This window comes from Mirounga leonina, unplaced genomic scaffold (assembly GCF_011800145.1).
Source record: "Mirounga leonina isolate KUSES-001 unplaced genomic scaffold, KU_Mleo_1.0 Mir_154, whole genome shotgun sequence".
Lineage (NCBI taxonomy): Eukaryota > Metazoa > Chordata > Mammalia > Carnivora > Phocidae > Mirounga > Mirounga leonina.
In genome coordinates, this window is record NW_023270389.1 from 3,705,043 (window position 1) to 3,725,845 (window position 20,803).

At 41.5% G+C, this 20,803-nt stretch overlaps 1 protein-coding gene across 4 annotated transcripts in view; it reads left to right on the top strand.

Annotated features, from left to right (window-relative positions):
• LOC118013952 (myeloid cell nuclear differentiation antigen-like) overlaps positions 1-20,803 on the top strand; it is a 50,574-nt gene that overhangs the window by 26,515 nt on the left and 3,256 nt on the right. For 2 of the 4 annotated variants that reach the window (XM_035009900.1, XM_035009897.1), the window contains 5 exons: positions 7,209-7,376; positions 10,581-10,748; positions 16,128-16,547; positions 17,912-18,097; positions 19,073-19,297. In XM_035009900.1, the coding sequence (XP_034865791.1) occupies positions 7,209-7,376; positions 10,581-10,748; positions 16,128-16,547; positions 17,912-18,097; positions 19,073-19,153 (1,023 nt within the window). In that variant the 3' untranslated portion in view covers positions 19,154-19,297. Of the gene's footprint in view, positions 1-7,208; positions 7,377-10,580; positions 10,749-16,127; positions 16,548-17,911; positions 18,098-19,072; positions 19,301-20,803 lie in introns of those variants that run through there. The other 2 variants (XM_035009899.1, XM_035009901.1) reach the window with 2 other exon arrangements.

Sequence of the window (20,803 nt, forward strand, 5' to 3'; positions counted from 1 at the left end):
AAAATTCATGAAAACAACTAAAAATGAAAACACAACTGTTCAAAATCTTTGAGATGCAGCAAAGGCAGTCCTAGGGGGAAGTATATAGCACTACAAGCCTTTCTCAAGAAACAAGAAAGGTCTCAAATACACAACCTAACCTTACACCTAAAGGAGCTGGAGAAAAAACAGCAAATAGAGCCTAAACCCAGCAAGATAAGAGAAATAATAAAGATTAGAGCAGAAATCAATGAAATAGAAACTAAAATAACAATAGACCACATCAACGAAACTAGGAGCAGGGTCTTTGAAAGAATTAATAAGATTGATAAACCCCTGGCAAGACTTAACAAAAAGAAAAGAGAAAGACCCAAATAAATAAAATCATGAATGAAAGAAGAGAGATCACAACCAACACCAAAGAAATACAAATAATTTTAAGAACATATTATGAGAACTATATGCCAACAAATGAGGCAATCTGGAAGAAGTGGAAGCATTCCTAGAGATGTATAAACTACCAAAATTGAACCAGGAAGAAATAAAAAACCTGAACACACCCATAACCAGCAAGGAAATTGAAACAGTAATCAAAAATTTCCCAACAAACAAGAGCCCAGGGCCAGATGGCTTCCCAGGGGAGTTCTACCAAACATTTAAAGAAGAAATAATACCTATTCTTCTGAAGCTGTTTCAAAAAATAGAAATGGAAGGAAAACTTCCAAACTCATTTTATGACACCAGAATTACCTTGATCCCAACCAGACAAAGACCCCATCAAAAAGGAGAATTGCAGACCAATATCCCTGATGAACATGGATGCAAAACTTCTCACCAAAATACTAGCCAATAGGATCCAACAGTACATTAAAAGGATTATTCACCACAACCAAGTGGGATTTATTCCTGGGCTGCAAGGTGGTTCAACATCCACAAATCAATCAATGCAATACACTACATTAATAAAAGAGAGGACAAGAACCATATTCCTCTCAATAGATGCAGAAAAAGCATTTGACAAAGTACAGCATTCTTTCTTGATAGAAACTCTTCACAGTGTAGGGATAGAGTGTACATACCTCCATATCATAAAAGCCATCTATAAAGAGCCCACAGAGAATATCATTCTCAATGGGGAAGAACTGAGAGCTTTTCCTCTAAGGTCAGGAACATGGCAGGGATGTCTACTATCCCCACTGCTATTCAACATAGTACTGGAAGTCCTAGACTCAGAAATCAGACAACAGAAAGAAATAAAATGCATCCAATTCATCAAAGAAAAAGTCAAACTCTCACTCTTTGCAGATAACATGATACTCCATGTGGAAAATCCAAAGACTCCACCCCAAAATTGCTAGAACTCATACAAGAATTCATTGAAGTGCAGGATATAAAATCAATGCACAGAAATCAGTGGCATTTCTATACACTAACAATGAGACAGAAGAAAGAGAAATTAAGGAGTTGATCCCATTCACAATTGCACCCAAAACCATAAGATACCTAGGAATAAATCTAACTAAAGAGGCAAAGGATCTGTACTCAGAAAACTATAGGACACTCATGAAAGAAGTTGAGAAAGACACAAAGAGATGGGAAAATGTCCCATGCTCATGGACTGGAAGAATAAATAAACAAATATTGTTAAAATGTCTATGCTACCTAGAGCAGTCTACACATTCAATGGAATCCCTATCAAAATACCATCAACTTTTTTCACAGAGCTGGAACAAAGTGTCCTAAACTTTGTATGGAACCAGAAAAGACCCCGAATAACCAAAGAAATGTTGAAAAAGAAAAACAAAGCTTGTGACATCACAATTCTGGACTTCAAGCTCTATTACAAAACTGTAATCATCAAGACAGTATGGTACTGGCACAAAAACAGACACATAGATCAATGGAACAGAATAGAAAACCAAAAAAGGGACTCTCAACTCTATGGTCAATTAATCTTCAACAAAACAGAAAGAATGTGCAATGGAAAAAAGACAGTCTCTTCAACAAATGGTGTTGGGAAAATTGGACAGCCACATGCAGAAGAATGAAACTGGACCACTTTTTTACATCACACACACAAATAGACTCAAAATGGTTGAAAGACATAAATGTGAGACAGGAATCCATCAAAATCCTAGAGAAGAACACAGGCAAAAACCTCTTCGACCTCAGCTGCAGCAACTTCTTGCAAGACATGTCGCCAAAGGCAAGGGAAACAAAGGCAAAAATGAACTATGAGGACTTCATCAAGATAAAAAGCTTTTGCACAACAAAGGAAACAGTTGACAAAACCAAAAGACAACCAACAGAATGGGAGAAGATATTTGCAAATGACATATCAAATAAAGGGCTAGTATCCAAGATCTATAAAGAACTTATCAAACTGAACACCCAAAGAACAAAGAATCCAATCAAGAAATGGGCAGAAGACATGAACAGACATTTTTCCAAACAAGACATCCAAATGGCCAACAGACACATGAAAAAATGTTCAACATCACTTGGCATCAGGGAAATCCAAATCAAAACCACAAGGTGATATCATCTCACACCAGTCAGAATGGCTAAAATTAACAAGCCAGGAAATGACAGATGTTGGTGAGGATGCAGAGAAAGGGGAATCCTCCTACACCATTGGTGGGAATGCAAGCTGGTGCAGCCACTCTGGAGAACAGTATGGAGGTTCCCTAAAAAGTTGAAAATAGAGGTACCTTACGATCCTGCAATTTCACTACTGGGTATTTACCACAAAGATGAAAATGTAGTGATCTGAAAGGACACCTGCACCCCAAAGTTTATAGCAGCAATGTCCACAATAGCCAAACCATGCAAAGAGCCCAGATGTCCATCGACAGATGAATGGGTAGGAAGATGTGGTATATATATATATATATATATATATATATATATATATATATACACACAATGGAATAATATGCAGCCATTAAAAAAATGAAATCCTGCCATTTGCAACGACGTGGTTGAACTAGAGGGTATTATGCTAAGCAAAATAAGTCAATCAGAGAAAGACAATTATCATATGATCTCACTGATATGTGGAATTTAGAAACAAAACAGAGGATCACAGGGGAAGGGAGGGAAAAATAAAACAAAACAAAACCAGAGAGGGAGACAAACCATAAGAGACACTTTTTTTTTAAGATTTTATTTATTTATTTGAAAGAGAGAGAGAGCACAAGCGGGGGCGGGGCGGGCAGCAGGCAGAAAGAGAGGGAGAAGCAGATTCTCCATTGAGCAGGGAGCCCAAAGTGGGGCTCCATCCCAGGACCCTGGGATCATGACCCGAGCCGAGGACAGCCACTTAACCAATTGAGCCACCCAGGTGCCCCCATAAGAGACTCTTAATCATAGGAAACAAGCTGAGGGTTGCAGGAGGGGAGGTGGGTGGGGGGAATGGGGTAACTGGGTGATGGGTATTAAGGAGGGCATGTGATGTAAAGAGCACTGGGTATTATATAAGACTGATGAATCACAGGCCTGTACCTCTAAAACCAATAATACATTATATGTTAATTAATTGATTTAAATAGAAAACTGTTTCGGGGCACCTGAGTGGCTCAGTCGTTAAATAAAAAACTGTTTAATAAAAAAAAACTGCTCATCAAGATACATCTCCAAAAGCTAGTGAAACAAAAGCAAAAATGAACTTTTGGGACAAGATAAAAAGCTTCTGCACAGCAAAGGAAACAGTCAACAAAACAAAGAGGCAACCCACAGAATGGGAGAAGATATTTACAAATGACACTACAGATAAAGGGCTGGTATCCAAGATCTATAAAGAACTTCTCAAACTCAACACCCAAAAAACAAATAATCAAGTCAAAAAGTGGGCAGAAGATATGAAAAGACACTTTTCTGAAGAAGACATACAAATGGCTAACAGACACATGAAAAAATGTTCATCATCATTAGCCATCAGGGAAATCCAAATCAAAACCACACTGAGATACCACCTTACACCAGTTAGAATGGCCAAAATGGACAGGGAAAGAAACAACAAATGTTGGAGAGGTTGTGGAGAAAGGGGAACCCTCTTACACTGTTGGTGGGAATGTAAGTTGGTACAGCCACTTTGGAAAACAGTGTGGAGGTTCCTCAAAAATTTAAAAATAGAGCTACCCTATGACCCAGCAATTGCACTACTGGGTATTTACCCCAAAGACACAGATGTAGTGAAAAGAAGGGCCATATGCACCCCAATATTCATAGCAGCAATGTCCGCAATAGCCAAACTGTGGAAAGAGCCGAGATGCCCTTCAACAGATGAATGGATAAAGAAGATGTGGTCCATATATACAATGGAATATTACTCAGCCATCAGAAAGGATGAATACCCAACTTTTACATCAACATGGATGGGACTGGAGGAGATTATTCTAAGTGAAATAAGTCAAGCAGGGAAAGTCAATTATCATATGGTTTCACTTATTTGTGGAACATAAGGAATAACATGGAGGACATTAGGAGAAGGAAGGGGAAAATGGTGGGGGGGAATTGGAGGGAGAGATGAACTATGAGAGACTATGGACCTGAGAAACAAACAGGGTTTTAGAGGGGAGGGGGGAGGGGGGATTGGTTAGCCCGGTGATGGGTATTAAGGAGGGCACATACTGCATGGAGCACTGGGTGTTATATGAAAACAATGGATCGTGGATCACTACATCAAAAACTAATAATGTATTGTATGGTGACTAACATAACATAATAAAATTAAAAAAAAAACAAAACTGCTCAGAACATCCTGTGTGCTGAAGGCAGAGAGATGAGGGAAATAACCTCTGGGAAAATGATCAGTTATTATTTTTTAAACATTATCCATTCAGAAAGTATATTTTCAGCATATGAATCCTGTTATTCAGATAGAAGCTTTCAGCTTAAATGAATTTGAGAGAAGCTCACAATGTTCTTGTCAATGTGTTTAAATTACTACATGTGGCAGAAGTAGAGAAGCTTCTTTTTTTTATTTAAATTCAATTAGCCAACATACCATACATCATTAGTTTCATATGTACAGTTCAACAATTCATCAGTTACACATAACACCCAGTGCTCATCACCTCTGGTGCCCTTGTTAATGCCCATCACCCCGTGACCCCATCCCCCCACACACCTCCACTCCAGCAACCCTCAGTTTGTTTCCTATAATTAACAGTCTCTCATGGTTTGTTTCCCTCTCTGATTTCTTTCCATTCCATTTTCCCTCCCTTCCCCGATGATCCTCTACACTGTTTCTTATATTCCACATAAGAGTGAAACTTTATATGATACTTGTCTTTCTCTGGTTGACTTATTTAGCTCAGCAAAATACCCTCCAGTTCCACCCATTTCGATGTAAATGGCAAGAATCCATCCTTTTTGATGGCTGAGTAATATTCCTGTGTGTGTGTGTGTGTGTATGCCGCATCTTCTTTATCCATTCATCTGTCGATGGACATCTTGGCCCTTTCCCCAGTTAGGATACTTTGGATATTGCTGGTATAAACATTGGGGTGCAGGTGTCCCTTTGGATCATTACATTTGTATCTTTGGGGTAAATACCTAGTAGTGCAATTGCTGGGTCATAGGGTAGCTCTATTTTCAACTTTTTCAGGAATCTCCATACTGTTTTCCAGACTGGCTGCACCACCTTACATCATCCACAGTGTAAGAGGGTTCCCCTTTCTCTCCATCCTTGACAAAATTTGTTTCCTGACAAGTTAATTTTAAGCATTCTGACTGGTGTGAGGTGCTATCTGTTTGGGGTTTTGATTTCTTTTAGGAAAGCTTTCTCATGCCATCAAGAGGGTCACACATATAGCATGAAATATCTGCACATCAGAATGGAAATACATGCTCCCTGCATCGACATGAAATACTAATGACATTCTTGACATTTCTCTGTATTGAATATTTAGTGACTAGATTCTAATATCTATGTGCTTTGTGTGAGTGATTTCGTCCTTCCTTATAAGACCATTTATTATTTATCACTCAGATGGTATTGTTAGTCCCATTTCACTGATGAGAAAAATGAGGTTTGTAGAGGTTAACAGTCTTCTAAAAGGGTCAGCCAGATGGTGGAAAGTCACTAACTCTACACTTGAACACTTACTGGGCACTACTGAGTACATGGCAGGGGTGTGGATGTTACAATAGTTATTAATTTATTTTTTTTAATTGATGACTAGACAGGGTCATGTCTGGACTTTGTTTCCACTGCCCAGGCTCTGAAAACCTTCTAATGACAATGAGGGGCAGGGGGTGGTCCGATATGGCTCTAATCAGGAAGCTGCACACCAGAGCAGCTATTTTCAGGAGCTCCCTCATCCACAGCTTTATCAACTAGTGACACTTTATTTATCAGACAAATGAGTCCCCAAAGTGGTAGAACTGTGGCAAATTTATATTAGATGTAGAATGGCACAAATGGGCTTTCACTCGTAACAGTAATAGTAGTCAAGAACATAGATTTTACTGACACTTCCTGCCCTTGCTTAACAAGTATGAAAATCCAGGTACTTGGAATGGCCTGGGGCAATTCCTGCAGGAGCCTGTGTGTTGTTGAGATCTCTGAAGGATTTGGTTGCTTGGTCAGAATCCTGCCTCTAGAATTATGAGTCCGAGGGAATCTCTCTGGGATGATAAACAAATGGATGAGGATGGGGTTTTCTAGACCCGAAGAACAGGGGATGGATACCAGTATGCTTGTTTGCTTAAGGTGCAAGGAGATAAAGACCTGGTTAATAAAACATCCTTAAACCCAGCCGATATTCTTCTGAGACCTTCTCTTCTTAGACCCTGGTAGGATTTTCTATCAGTCCATAAATCCAGTGTTCTCCTGGAGAAGAGACATAGGCCAGTCTGCAGCAGAAGTAGAAGAGGATTCCACAACAGAGCAATGAAATTGGAATTATCTGAGTTGTTAAAATTTGCAGAGCGGCATTTGTAATCCTGGTTGGTGTCCGAGCTGGGGAGATGTTGGAGGTATCTAAATACGTGCCGTAATTCCAGAGTGAAGATCCTGGTGTGTGTTAGGGGAAGAAAAAGAAAGCAAGAGAAAGAGAGACAGAGAGAGAAGAAGGGAAAGTGAGGGAAGGATATAAAGGAAGAGAGAGAGAGACAGAGAGAAGGGGGGAAAGTGAGGGAGGGAGACACGGGAAGAGAGATAGAGATGTCCTGGTTTATCTAACATTGAACACCATTAACCAAGGGGGGAAAACTACTTTCAGAAAAAGAAAATCAAAACCATACAAAATGATGAATCCAAGAGGACCCAGCCAACCCAGGGACAGACACAGCTTCCAGGACCTTCTGTAACCAGTACACAGTCAACGTGCAGCAACCCTCAGACTCCTCAGATGCCTCCACCAACCCCAGGCAGCAGTTCCTCAACCAAGGTACCATCTTCCTCTTCCCATTAATTGTACCCTTCCACAACATGCTATAGGACTTGTGATGACCTTGAGAGAGCTTCTCAGTAATTCCCTACGATGTATAAATATTCTAATTACCAAAAAACACCCATTATTTTATCAAATGCAGATACTGAGATTTTGTTGCATTAGATGTTCTTTGCTACCTGCAAGGTATGCATTTTGACATAATTCCTGATCTCAAGAGGGTTACTGGCTTGGTCCAGGAGTAGGGGTGGGGAGTGGCCAGACAACTAGAGATGAACATAAGAGGATGTTTATCCCCTATGTTCTCCATTCATCCATTTCTCCTTGATTTGCTGACCAATTTCTGGATTCATGTCCAGCATTCAGTGCTTGCTCCCACGTCAGCTGTGTGAACATATTCCATTTCTTTGATTTGGAATTCACTGCTTCTATCTTTTCGCTGGCCCAGAGGCATCCCTTCAGACACCAGCGTGACTCCTTTCCTCTGGCAAGTCCTTCCTGATGCTCAGACCACAATGCATCCCATCTTCCCACTGCTCCCTTTCATGGATCCCTTTATTTTTCCTGCCCAGCTTTTGCAACCATTATAATGAGTCTAAGTTCTCCTTTCTTCCCGGACAATAACCTCAGATGATAGGGAAAGACAGGACAAGGGTAGACAGGTGAGTGCCTACAAACGTTCATCAACTTTTTCCTAGCCTGCCTTTGTACTGCCCTGACGTGGCCCCAGGGGCTGCCAACACTCGGGGGTACAATGTCCATTCTGTGGTGAATACACAGGCAACCTGAGGGTTGGGCAAGGCAGCATTTTAATCACTGACGTCTAGTATAGTTTGTTACCCCATCCAAGCTACCCCTGACCCAGGCTGGACCCAATCCTCAACACACACACATAGCAGTTGAGGGCAGACTCCCTATGGACAAGGTTTCTCACATTCTCTCTTCTTATTCTTGCTGTTGTCAGCCCCCATAACTCATACTCCCTCCACAGTCTCTCCAGGATATGCTTATGAGATGGAGCTACCAACCTGTGCCTGTTTGCCTCAGGCCAGGTGGCCATGGCTGTGACCTCATCTGGTCATTGGAACTTCAACCCCCATCTTTCTGCCATCAAATGACATAGGGCCCATCTCAGGACAACTCTACTTTGGCCGTGCATACTGACTTGGAACTCACACTTTCTACATCCCCATCTGCCTGTACATGTGACATGGTCATTTCTTCTCACATAAGAATCCTTCTGCTGCCCTGAAACTTCCTGGGAGCACAGGGAACCCGGGGGGGCTCCTCTACCCCTCAGCTTCTTAAATGTAGATACCCCAAGCTCTCATTCCTCCTCTGGGGTCTGGCCACCTGTGAGGGAGGCCTGCAAAAAAATGTGTCTGACTGTTCACCCTATGCTTCATGAGGTGAGCAGGAAAGCTTTGTTCTGACTCACCTCGGGCGCTCCCAAGGATTTTCTCTAAGGTGTGGGTTCTGTTTGTTCTGTTGCCTCAAACCGGACACAGAACAATATTATCCTTGAGACCTGCTGCTGTCTCCTTCCTGAAGCAAACAGCTCAGACCATCCTGTGTGCTGAACGGGGCAGGAAGATGAAGAAATCATCTCTGGGAAAATAATCAGCGAGATATTTAAACGTCATCCAATCAGAAAGTGTATTTTCAGCATCTAAATCCTGTTATTCAGTAGAAGCTTTCAGTTTAACTGATTTTGACAGAACCTCACAAAGTTCTTGTCAATGACTTTAAATTACTGCATGTGGCAGAGGTGAATAGAGAAGCGTCTTTAGTCCCCATGCCATGGAGAGGGTCACACATACAGTCTGAAGCATCTGTGGATCAGAGGGGAAATACAAGATCCCTCTATAGACATGAAATACTAAGGACAATCTTGACATATCTTTGTATTGAACATTTAATGACCTGGACTCTAAAATCTGTGTGCTTAACGTGCTTTTTATGTGTGATCTTGTTCTTCCTTATAAGACCATTTATTATTTATCACTCAGATGGTATTGTTAGTCCCATATCACCGAACAGAAAAGTGAGGTTCGTAGAAGTTAACAGTCTTCTAAAAGGGTCAGCCAGACGGTGAAAGTCACTAACTCTACACTTGAACTCTTACTGGGCACTACTGAGTACATGGCAGGGGTGTGGATGTTACAATAGTTATTAATTTATTTTTTTTAATTGATGACTAGACAGGGTCATGTCTGGACTTTGTTTCCACTGCCCAGGCTCTGAAAACCTTCTAATGACAATGAGGGGCAGGGGGTGGTCCGATGTGGCTCTAATCAGGAAGCTGCACACCAGAGCAGCTATTTTCACGAGCTCCCTCATCCACAGCTTTATCAACTAGTGACACTTTATTTATCAGACAAATGAGTCCCCAAAGTGGTAGAACTGTGGCAAATTTATATTAGATGTAGAATGGCACAAATGGGCTTTCACTCGTAACAGTAATAGTAGTCAAGAACATAGATTTTACTGACACTTCCTGCCCTTGCTTAACAAGTATGAAAATCCAGGTACTTGGAATGGCCTGGGGCAATTCCTGCAGGAGCCTGTATGTTGTTGAGATCTCTGAAGGATTTGGTTGCTTGTCCAGAATCCTGCCTCTAGAATTATGAGTCCGAGGGAATCACTCTGGGATGATAAACAAAGCATCCAAATGGATGAGGATGGGGTTTTCTAGACCCGAAGAACAGGGGATGGATACCAGTATGCTTGTTTGCTTAAGGTGCAAGGAGATAAAGACCTGGTTAATAAAACATCCTTAAACCCAGCCGATATTCTTCTGAGACCTGCTCTTCTTAGACCCTGGTAGGATTTTCTATCAGTCCATAAATCCAGTGTTCTCCTGGAGAAGAGACATAGGCCAGTCTGCAGCAGAAGTAGAGGAGGATTCCACAACAGAGCAATGAAATTGGAATTATCTGAGTTGTTAAAATTTGCAGAGCGACATTTGTAATCCTGGTTGGTATCTGAGCTGGGGAGATGTTGGAGGTATCTAAATACGTGCCATAATTCCAGAGTGAAGATCCTGGTGTGTGTTAGGGGAAGAAGGGGAGAGAGAGACAGAGAGAGAGAGAGAGAGAGAAAGAGGGAAAGTGAGGGAGGGAGACATGGGAAGAGAGATAGAGATGTCCTGGTTTATCTAACATTGAACACCAGTAACCAAGGGGGGAAAACTACTTTCAGAAAAAGAAAATCAAAACCATACAAAATGATGAATCCAAGAGGACCCAGCCAACCCAGGGACAGACACAGCTTCCAGGACCTTCTGTAACCAGTACACAGTCAACGTGCAGCAACCCTCAGACTCCTCAGATGCCTCCACCAACCCCAGGCAGCAGTTCCTCAACCAAGGTACCATCTTCCTCTTCCCATTAATTGTACCCTTCCACAACATGCTATAGGACTTGTGATGACCTTGAGAGAGCTTCTCAGTAATTCCCTACGATGTATAAATATTCTAATTACCAAAAAACACCCATTATTTTATCAAATGCAGATACTGAGATTTTGTTGCATTAGATGTTCTTTGCTACCTGCAAGGTATGCATTTTGACATAATTCTTGATCTCAAGAGGGTTACTGGCTTGGTCCAGGAGTAGGGGTGGGGAGTGGCCAGACAACTAGAGATGAACATAAGAGGATGTTTATCCCCTATGTTCTCCATTCATCCATTTCTCCTTGATTTGCTGACCAATTTCTGGATTCATGTCCAGCATTCAGTGCTTGCTCCCACGTCAGCTGTGTGAACATATTCCATTTCTTTGATTTGGAATTCATTGCTCCTATCTTTTCACTGGCCCAGAGACACCCCCTTCAGACCCCAGCCTGACTCATTTCCTCTGACAAGTCCTCCCCGATGCTCAGACCACAATGCATCCCATCTTCCCACTGCTCCCTTTCATGGATCCCTTTATTTTTCCTGCCCAGCTTTTGCAACCATTATAATGAGTCTAAGTTCTCCTTTCTTCCCGGACAATAACCTCAGATGATAGGGAAAGACAGGACAAGGGTAGACAGGTGAGTGCCTACAAACGTGCATCAACTTTTTCCTAGCCTGCCTTTGTACTGCCCTGATGTGGCCCCAGGGGCTGCCAGCACTCGGGGGTACAATGTCCATTCTGTGGTGAATACACAGGCAACCTGAGGGATGGGCAAGGCAGCATTTTAATCACTGACTTCTAGTATACTTTATTACCTGACCCTAAGCTGCCCCCTGACCCAGGCTGGACCCTGCCCCCAAAACACACATAGAGTTGAGGGCAGACTCCTTATGGACAAGTTCCTCAAGTTCTGTCTCCTTCTTCTTCCTGATGTCAGCCCCCATAACTGATAATTCCTCCACAGTCTCTCCAGGACATACTTATTGGACGGAGCTAGCAACCTCTGCCTGTTTGCCTCCAGACCAGGCAGCCATGGCTGCGACCTTATCTGGTCATTGGAACTTCAGTCCTCCTGTCTCTTTGCCATGACAATGACATAGTGCCCATCTCAAGATAACTCTACTTTTGCCATGCATACTGGCTTGGAAGTGACAGTTTCTACATCCCCATCTGCCTATACATGTGACATGGTCATTTCTTCTCACTTAAGAATCCTTCTGCTGCCCTGAAACTTCCTGGGAGCACAGGGACCCCAGGGAGGCTCCTCTGCCCCCTCACTCTCTTACACCTATGTGTCCTGTGGTATCATTCCTCCTCTGGGGTCTGGCCACATGTGCAGGACCCCTGCCAAAAGGGTTTCTAACCATTCAGTCTGTGCTTCATTACGTGAGTAGGAAAGCCTTGCTCTGACTCATCTCAGGGTCTCCCAAGGATTTTCTCTAAGATGTGTGCTTTGTTTGCTTTTTTGGATCCAAAGCCATGAACAGCTCACTCTCACCTTTGATTTCTGCTTTATATGTCCTTGAAACAAACAGCATAGAATGGCATGATTCGTGAACCAGGTGGGAGGTGGAGGATATACTCTTAGAGAAAATGACCTGCTTATGCATTCTAAGTATTATCCAAATGAAGATTATATTTTCATCATCTAAGTCCTATTACTGTGATTCCAGTTTATGATCACTGAATTTTAAAAAGTAATAGCTCAAGATGGTCCTGTCAATAAGATGACTAAGTGTATGTGGCTGATATGAATGGAGAGACTACTTTTATAAGGTTACTTATAACAGAGTTGCCGTCAACAGGGTCATCATAAACCATGAAATACTGTTTATCAGAGCAGAGTACAAACTTCTAAAAATCCATGGGAAAACAATGATGAAGACATTTCTGTGCACTGGGCATTTACTTGGTACTGGATTCAAATCCAGACTTTGAAATCTAAAGTTTAACATTTAGTTAGCATATCCCAAATCTAGAGTAGATATGCTGACGTTAAAATGTCTACAATTCATTTTTATACATTTAAGCAGTTAGTGTTAGGTTTGGGGTTGTTTCCATATGCCAGGTGCCCAGGGTGGCCAGAGGTTGTGTAATCAAGAAGCTGCTCTACAGAGGCAGCTCTGTAATATGCCTTTCAACAATTGGCACTTTAAAAATTAGATTACTGAATGTCAGAAGTGCTAAAAACTGTGGCTAATTAACTAATGTGATGAATATTTAATAGCTTTCATTAAGCAATGAAAGGCAGTAAAGGCCCATGATTACCACAATATTTCCCAAACTTACTGAGAAAATGTACAGCCAGTGGCCATGGTTTGGGTGGGATATTGAATATACCGAATACAGCTCAGAATGCTGAAAGTTTCAGGTTGTCTGGCCCACTCTGTAAAGATAGCAGAATCCGTGGCTGAGAAATCACATGTTGAGAGAACATCTCCGTCAGGGTTAGGATTAGAGCTCCTACTGGGTGGAGGGCTGGATCTTCTAAATGCTAAAGAGCGGATGATAGAAACTGATGTACTTGATGAGAAAGGCTGAGTTAATAAGTGCCCATAAATGTGGCCAACCTTGTGTGAGACATGCTATCCTTACAACAGAAAGATAGCTTTGAGAGTTATACCTCATCAGTTGATTTGGACCAGTTCTGCAGGAAATGTAGAGCCACCATATTCTATCTCAGACCAATGAAATTTCAGTCATCTGAACTTTTAAGATTTGCAGAGTGAGATGTCTAATCCTGGTTGAGATGAGAGAAAGGTAAGGGTAGGATGTCTACATATTCACTCCTATTCCCCCTGCAACAGGATCTAATTAGTAGAGTTAAGGTCCTGTTTTACAGAGTAAGAATGAAATGAAAGCATATTATATTTCATCTAATTTCGGAAACAACCACAACTAAGAACAAAAGTCTATTTTTCTACAGAGAAGAGATGATATAACCACCAAAATTGATGACACCATAAGGATGCAGCTATTCCAGGAATAGAGTCAGTTTCTAGAACTTTCAGCAACCAGCACATGCCCAAATGCAAGTCCTCCCTGCATTCTGCAGACGCTGCCAAAAATCCCATCCAGCAGTTCCTTAACCAAGGTACAGAGTGCCTGTTTCCAGTATTTCCCTTCCTTGTTAGCTGTTGACAAGGATCAAAAGAACCCTGGAAGGGCTTCTTAGTAATCCCCAACTGCATACAATTATTTCTTTATTTAAATCACTCATTTATTTACTGAGTATATATTTTAATATCCCACCTAAATTCAAATTCCAGCTCTAATTATATCCCCCTCTGCATTAAAATAACCTAAGAGCCAGTGGACAGATAATCATCCTTATTCCACATGGGATTTAATTGGTCATTTATTTGTTTGATTTTATTTTTGTGTTTTCCTCAATGCACAACAGAGACCGCTTATGTGGAAGAGGGTGTAGAAATACAGAGTCAACCAGAGCACTATCACCCATTCTTCCTCTCCCATTTTTTATTATATAAATAATATTATCTTAGGAAATTTAGGAAATGGAGATACACAGACAAAAATAGGTAAAATTTTACTGTGTGATCTCTCTTACATCAAACATGACATTTTGAAAATAGTCTTTCTGATTTTACCCTTTGTTTTGTATGTACAAAGAATATCATTTTGTCACATGACATATATTTTTCTATAATCCAGTTTGAGGGGTTTTTTGTCACTTAATATGCCTTAAAGTGCTATTTAAGTCAACCAATGTAGATTTAAATTCTTATTTTAATGTATAAGGGAAATTACACAGTTATTCCATAAATTAGAAAAATAATTCTGTATTATTTGACTTTAAGTTATTTCCAGTATTCCTCAGACCTGCAATGAGCAAAAGAAGAACATGTGTCCATTAGATATGCTTCCATGAGCCTCAGGGTAGATCCATAATAGTTTTCCAAGTCAGATCACAAGAAGCATTGCTAGTCTCCGTGACAGCCAACTTGTGGCCTCATACTTGACCCTGGGACCCACCTTTCTCCTTGCCTTCATACTTCCTTTACTTCCTTTTACATATCAATACTTCCCTCCAATTCCAAGTGCTCTCCTGAAACTCTTATGTGATTCAGGCCACTGGGGAGACAGGATGTCAGAGAAATTCCCCTGACACTTGGCTTCTCCACTGACATGCTTCTCCTCAGGGTCCTGCCATTATTCCAACAGAGAAGTGTGGTAAAGGGGGAAATTATTCTTCTCCTTTACCCTTCTAAGTTCTTGGCTGAGACCCCTATAATAAGAGACAGATTAATAAGAGAAAAACAAGCAGAAGTTTGTTATAATATATATACTTCATATATACCTGGGAGAAACCAGGGAAAAATTAGTAACTCCCTGAGGTGGACTAAACCACTGGCTAAAATATCATCTTCAGCTAAAGACAAGAGAAAGGAAGGTGTGGAGGCCACTTATGAAGATTACCAGGAAAAGTGGATAAACAAGGGTGTTTGTTATGCAGATTTCAGTCAGGTCATTTTTCATCATAAGATTTTCTTGTGATTTAGAGTTGTCCTTCTCTTCCTGGTGGAGAGAGAGACACTCTTACAAATGCATGTTCCTTACAAAAGGGCAATTTCTATTCTCTTTGTAGAGCTTTTCCTATATCTGCTATTTTTTTAAATAATCAGCTCAAAATAATTCTATGCCAAGGAAGCATATTTTCAGATGGCTCATTCTGCTACTCTTCAAGAGCCTGGAGCCAGGGCACTTCCAAATTAGTGAAGTTCATGAGATTCTCCAGTGCTTGTTTAATCTCTTTTTAGCACAGTACTTCTTGGAAAAGGGCTAGTGATTTCCGTCTTTCATTTGTGACTTCTACTGGGATTGATTCCAGATGAAATCAGTGGTTTCTGACTGGAGCCTTTCCCACTGTCAGTGCTGTTAGGATGATTTATTTCCTTCCCTATTTATATCTTACTTTGCTCACTAAAATGAATTGATTGGTAAATTAAGATGATATATTCATCCTCATCTCTACTGGGAATCCCTTCATGACAACATGGCTATTGCCCACTTCCTCTATGCTTGACAGAGCTCTCCTAGGAGAAATACTTTTTATCTTGGGTTAATCACATTTAAAGAAAAAATATTATTCCTCCCAAACTCATAAAATAATGAAGAAAATAAATAAAATTATGTTTAACTCTTCTCCATGTCTTTCACAGGCTACATTATACCAGGTCAGCCATTTCTGCCCAGCTCATTTTTTTCCAAACCTATCCAATCAGGTATTTCTGGAGGCTCAACATTGACCCTAGGTGAGTCGCACTAGAAAGTGACTGTGTATTCCCTTTCTTAACTGTGTCTCTTTTTGATGTGTACTTCCAAGTAGAAACCAAGATTGAAGGCTGTACCTAGAGAAGCTTCCATGGAAGAGGGTTTCCAGAAGGGCCCCAAGGAAGTGATGGTGCTGAAAGCAACAGAACCATTTGCATATGATCTCATGGAAGCAGAGAGAAAGATGTTCCATGCCACTGTGGCTACTGAGAGCCAATTCTTCCAAGTGAAGGTTTTTCATGTCAGCCTGAAGGAGAAGTTCATCCCAAAGAAAGTCATCGCCATATCAGATTACTATGGTCGCAATGGGTTCCTGGAGGTGTATGATGCCACTTGTGTGTCTGATGTCAATGCTGACCGAAAGATGGAAATCTCGAGCAGACTGATCCAAAATGCAAATGCAACTCCTAAAATCAATAATCTTTACTCACAGGAGCCAGGAACATTTGTGAGTGGGATATATCAGGTGCATAAGGTAAGCCCAACACCATTGTTTTGTACTATTTCTTCTGCAACCCCAGAATTTGAAGGTCTGACTTGCCAAGTAGAGTTCGGTTAACTTCTGAATCACGGGAACTCAAGGCCCCAGTGACCAGAGTAGTTGGGTAGAAGCTTCCCACTTCAGGATATGGGATAGAAAAACTCGTCATATTCTGCTTCCCAAGGTAATGCCATGCAAATTCTACAGAAAGAGATTTCCCAGAATCCTTGGCACTTATCAGATATGATGATCCACTCACAGGTATTCTGGTCCAGTACAGTGCAGACTTTCTATTAGTATACATATCCTTATGATTTTGTTTGAGTTTTGTTTCATCCATTTCAGTGACAGCTTAAGTTAACTGTGAATAGTTACCCTCCCAAACTTGGATGCTAGTTTTGACAACCAGAGTAAAAAATAAAAAGATGACTCTGCCCTAAAATGCAGCTGTTTCCAACAGTTAGCTAAGATTCTGATCATCTGAATCCTAAAGTGCTCTTCTCTTCACATTCACTCATCAAAATATTGTAGGGCAACTGACTTTGGCATTATCTAATAGGAAATATAGATATTGAAAAGACTAGAGAAATCATGTTGTTTAATACTCAATTTATGGGGTACCTGGGTGGCTCAGTCAGTTAAGCGTCCAACTCTTGATTTCAGCTCAGGTCATGATTTCAGGGTTCTGAGATTGAGCCCCACATTGGTCTCCATGCTGGGTGTGGAGTCTGCTTAAGATTCTCTCTCTCCATCTCCAATGACCCCTCCCCCAAAAAAATTTTTTAAAAATACTCAATTTATTAATATGGTCAATAAAATGCAGAATTTGGGTTAATTCTTAGAATTAGTGAAGGTATTTCTGTCCCAACTCATCATGGAAATACTAAGCTGAGCCAACCTTACTTTTCTATGGGAAGTTTTGTTCCATATTCCATTAAAGGTGTCTTCTAGGGTGGCTCTTTCCTTCTACCCCTGTTGTTTCCTGCGCCCTCTGTGTAAGTGGCTGTGCACACAGGTGCATATGCAGAATTAGTGAGTAGTGAGTGAGAAGGAACCTAGAACAATGGGACTAGATGATCTAGATTCAGGATTCAGGCAGAATGGGAGGAGTGAATAAATAGACAATGGAGAAGAATTACAGAAATGACATAATCTACTTAACGATGATTAGTGGCAATCCTCAGACTCATAAGAATTCTCTGAACAAAATATTTTAAGCTATTTTCCACCCCTCGTTCTGAACCTCCAGCTCATATTAACCTGTCAAAGACAAAAGTTTACACCCACACCCTGTGTTTCTCATAGATGTGGAAACCTGATCCAGTTCTCAGGAGAAGGGTGTTGATTTTCTTTTGCAGAAAAAAGTGTTGAATGAACACATCATTTTGTATGAAATACAAGATAATACAGGGAAGATGGAGGTCTTGGTGTATGGACGACTTACCAAAGTCAACTGTGAGGAAGGTGATAAACTCAAACTCATCTGCTTTGAACTAAGTGCGGATCCGAGACAGCTGAGATCTGTAATTCACAGTTTCATCAAGGTGGGAACTTCTGGGGAACATCATTTTTCCAACATAGAAGACTTAAAGAAAACTAGACTGACTGTCCTTTCCATCATTCTTTCTTTTTTTAAAGAAAGAGATTTTTAATCATGTTGAAGAGAGAAACCCTAGAGAGGCCTTCCAAGTATATAAAATTAGCTAAGTATTGTAGAATTGGTTGAATGTATCAAAGAAGGAAGATTATTTAGTAAATTTGGGCTTCATTAAGGCAGATTTGCTTCAATCCTGGCTCTGTGATTTCCTAACTGGCTAGTGGACTTAAATACCAGGAACCTCAGGTCCTTCATCTAAAATATGGGGGAAATGTCATCTATCCCAGAGGATGTTAAAGAGAGCTCATACCAGACCTAAATGATCAACAGTGCCCCTGAATATCTCAAAACACAAAGTGAGCTGCCTTTAATGAGATATACAGACTGGTCTACACAGACAGATGGGGTTGGTACTAAAGGACTAAGTCCATGTTCTTTGTCACACACATCCATGAGGGATTGTGGGAAGACCATCAAAGGCTAATACCAGAGTGAAACAGATCAATACAAAGGTTGATGCATTCAGACACACAGCAGTCCCCCACTCTTAGGTCTCTCCAGTTCTGAGGCCCTCAAACTTTCCAGCCTTTCCCTCACAGCCTCACACTCTCCTCCCACCTGTCTTCCCAGTGAGAACCTTCCCCCTCAGCTCTTTGCATTGAGTACACCTGCTCTTTCCTCTCTCCTGCCTGTCCACATGTACTCATGCTGTGTGTGAGTGACTATCTCATTTCAGGATCTCAATCAAGGTCAGGGGGTGAATCAAAGGACAGGAGTTCACTGAAGGGGAGAGGTGAGAGTGAGAGCTTTACAGGGAGAAGAGAGAAGGGGATGTAGTCAGTGGCTGGGAGAAAGAGTCAGTGCAGGGAGAAAGAATCAGCCACATCTCAACTGCTCTGTCTTCATCTCTTTCTTCTTCAAGGTCATCAAGTCCAGGAAAAACAAGAAACAACCACTTAATCCTGATTCACATATGGAAAACCTCACTATAACATCCTTCTAAAAACCTGGATGCCATTAACAATGATGTCTGTGGAGGTAAAATCTAATTATAGAAAAAAAAATACAGGGCGCCTGGGTGGCTCAGTTGGTTAAGCGACTGCCTTCAGCTCAGGTCATGATCCTGGAGTCCCTGGATCGAGTCCCGCATCGGGGTCCCTGCTCAGCGGGGAGTCTGCTTCTCCCTCTGACCCTCCCCCCTCTCATGTGCTCTCTCTCATTCTCTCTCTCTCAAATAAATAAATAAAATCTTAAAAAAAAAAATACATATATATGAGACAAATTCAGTGAGAGATATACCAGCTATTGCTGCTAGGGAATAGAGTGCTAATGGGTACTTTTTATTTCCTTTTCTATACTTTTCTATGCCATCCTATGGCCATATTTTGCATGTATAATTTTTATAATTTGGAAAAAATAATAAACTTTTTTTTTCTAAAGGAGTGCTATAACAGGAGTCTAACTCATTGGCATGTTGCTTAAAAGCAAATCGTCTGTGGCCCGCAGACCAGGGTGGGGCACCCAGGTCCCAAGCAGTATTTGCATTTATACTTTGGGTGTGATCTTGACAAGGTAAGGCTGGGGTCAAGAACAGGCACGTTGATGGGGCGCCTGGGTGGCTCAGTCATTAAGCGTCTGCCTTCGACTCAGGTCATGATCCCAGGGTCCTGGGATCGAGCCCCGCATCGGGCTCCCAGCTCAGCGGGGAGCCTGCTTCTCCCTCTCCCACTCCCCCTGCTTGTGTTCCCTCTCTCGCTGTGTCTCTCTCTGTCAAATAAATAAATAAAATCTTTAAAAAAAAAAAAAAAAGAACAGGCACGTTGAATGGGCTGTGCCCTGCTCAGAGAAAGCCAGCTGAGGGCACATGTTAGCACAGAAACCCTCTGTGCTTCAGTTGCCAAGCCCTGTGTCCCAGGGAAGAATTGCTTTAGCTCAGAACAATCTATTCAGAATTGGTGTCCCTGAGGGGGCATAATGGCTCATTGGTCTGTCAAATGAGGCACCTTCTGGTGGTTTGCATGAAGGCGCTTCTCTGTTTCACGTGATTCTAGCCCTGTGTGACATCAGGCGCCAACAGCTCAGTAGCTGTGCAACCATATTTCCTGGTTCTCATGCTGCACAAAGGTGGATTCCATCCGGAAGTTGCCCCAGGCAAAGATCTGCATGAGGCAAGCACTGAAGAATCATTAATTTCCTATAGAGTACAATGGCAGAAAGTGGGTATCCCCAAACTGACATTTACAGTCTATTTCTTGATCCCATATTTACTACCTGGTGTTTTGCAATTACTTTGTGTCACTTAGTCTCCAGCCTAGCCGTAGATGGTTGATAGTTTTCTCCTCTTTATTCTCCTCCTATGAGAAAAGCAAGGAACAGGAAGGTGAAATCACTTTCTCCTAATGATACTCAGATTCAATCCCAGTCCTCAGTTGAGAATCAGGCTGTGGTCCTGGTTTGTGGTAGGTGTGTGAGGGGGAGGGAAGGAGGATGAGGTGGAAGCTATGAAGGATGGAATGGGATGTCTCCCTCTGGGAAGGTCCCAGGCTGTTTATGTGCAACTAATCTAAGGAAAAGAGGCATTACAGATCTGCCTTCATGGTTTGGGGCCAAGGTCCGTGGAAAAAGAATGAGTTGTTCCCGCTTGAACTGCCTC